The sequence below is a fragment of the Emiliania huxleyi genome, assembly GCF_000372725.1.
Source record: "Emiliania huxleyi CCMP1516 unplaced genomic scaffold EMIHUscaffold_4304, whole genome shotgun sequence".
Classification (NCBI taxonomy): domain Eukaryota; phylum Haptophyta; order Isochrysidales; family Noelaerhabdaceae; genus Emiliania; species Emiliania huxleyi.
The window spans coordinates 1-1,750 of NW_005198749.1; the positions used below are offsets into that span (position 1 = coordinate 1).

General features: G+C 70.1%; 1 protein-coding gene across 1 annotated transcript; it reads right to left on the reverse strand.

Annotated features, from left to right (window-relative positions):
• Positions 1 to 727: 727 nt before the first annotated feature.
• EMIHUDRAFT_374121 (hypothetical protein) lies at positions 728 to 1,723 on the reverse strand. The gene is made up of 2 exons (XM_005769089.1): positions 930 to 1,723; positions 728 to 858 (listed from the first exon to the last, which is right to left on the reverse strand). The coding sequence occupies exon 1, from the start codon at positions 1,578 to 1,580 to the stop codon at positions 1,269 to 1,271; it is 312 nt and encodes a 103-aa protein (XP_005769146.1). The 5' UTR covers positions 1,581 to 1,723; the 3' UTR covers positions 728 to 858; positions 930 to 1,268.
• Positions 1,724 to 1,750: the final 27 nt, after the last annotated feature.

A 1,750-nucleotide genomic window follows, 5' to 3' on the forward strand; every position in this document is an offset into this window, starting at 1 on the left:
CGGCGGGCGCGTGGCGGACCGGCCTGCCGGGGGCAGAGGAGGCGAGCTCGGACGACGCCAAAGGCCCAGGCCGCCGCCCCCGCCCGTCCCGACGCTCACCGCCGTCCCGCTCCGCCCCTCGCGTCCTCAGGGAGAGCACGTGCCGCAGGAGTTTGCGGCGACGATTGGCGGCGCTGCAAAGGGGACTCGCTGGCAGGGTGGCCGCCGCTCCCACCTGGTTCCGATGCCGTCAGTGGTCGTGTCGGCTCAGAAGCCGGTGCGCACCAAGAAGGCCAAGTGAGGGCGCGCGGCGAGGGCGCGGCAAGCAAGGGATGGCGGAAGCGTTTGCCGTTTCTCGCTCACGCGGTCCGATGCCGCGAAGATTATTTATGCCATGCCTGTGCGGTAGAGTGAACACAGCTCTGTCCACTGACCCCACGTCGTTTTTCGAATAGCGAACGGCTAATTTTCGTTTCCCTTAGGCGACTTACTTCTGTTGTGACCGCCTTGTCTCGTTCTCTGTGAAATGTTTTTGCGCTGACAGTTCCCTTCTGCCGACACCAGGGTTCCGGCTCCTACCCGGATAGGGGGTCTGTTGGGACTGGCTGGCAGCCCCTCCCAGATAGTTAGGTAGGTAGGTTGGTCTTGTTTGGCCCAAAAGGGCCCTGCAATAGGTAGGTACCCCCTATTTTTGGGGGCGCGCCGCCAGGCGCGTCCCCACTTTTGTATCACAGCTGCGAGGGCCAACCAAGGGATTCGGCGCGTCAAGTTAACTTGACCGCTCGTTCGGGCTTTGGGCCGCAGGCCGGCGCGCAGCGCCACGCCGCCAGGCGTCCGCCGGAGGCCCGCCGGAGGCTCTTCCTGCGGCCACATTCTGGCAAGATTCCGCCGCGCTCAGGCGCCCAGAGGATGCGTGCGCTGCGCTCAAACGTCGCGATTTGGCAATAGACGCTCGAGCCGGCGCACAGCGGACGGGTGCGCCGCGCAGGGGGGGTCGGAGGGGTGCGAGAGGGGGCGTGGGTCAGGCGCGCACCGGCCGGCTCCGGGAGCGGCCGTCACGTCGAGGAGGGGGGCTGTCGGCGGCTCGAGCGGCGAGGCGTGCCACTCTGCTTCGCCGCCGACAGCCCCTCTTCCGAGCCGGCGCGTGGCGACGAGCCGCGGCCAGTGTCGCTGGTTCCTTTGGCGGCGCAGCGTTTATCCCCCCCACCCGCGCCCGCCCGCCCGACCGCCCGCCCGCCCTCAGGCCTTGCCCCTTCGCAGGCGCGGGAGCGCTCGCCGGCGAGCACCTCCTACCTCTCCTCGCCCGGCTGCTCCCTTGCCCCGTCGCCCGCCGCGCCCTCGCCCGGCCTCAAGAGCTTGGCGGCCTTTGTCCGCCAGCTCAAGGCGTGGGACGAGGCGTGCGCCGACGGCCGCTCGTCGTGCTGGTTCGAGACGGAGGGCGACCTCCCGCGGCTGGCCGGGGAGGCGCTGCTGGCCGAGGCGGCCGCGACGGGCGCGAGGCGGATCGCCTTTGACGCCGTCGCGGCGCGTCTCGAGGCGACCGCGGCGCCGCCGCCGCCTCTCGGCACCGCTTTGGCCGCGTGGCCCACGGGATGGGGCATCGAGGAGGGCAACTTCTGCGGGCTGGCGCACTGGGCTGTGGAGGTGTGGCACGCGGCCGGGTCGGTCGACGCGAGCCGGTGGCAGGTCGAGGCTGACGGAGGGCGCCTCTTCTTTGTGCGGGTCGCGGAAAAGGCCGCATAATGCGCAAGTGAACCAGACCGATTGCAGG

Bases quoted from the DNA above. Each gene is read 5' to 3' on its own strand.
- EMIHUDRAFT_374121 (XM_005769089.1), bottom strand. From the start codon at position 1,580: ATGCCCCATCCCGTGGGCCACGCGGCCAAAGCGGTGCCGAGAGGCGGC.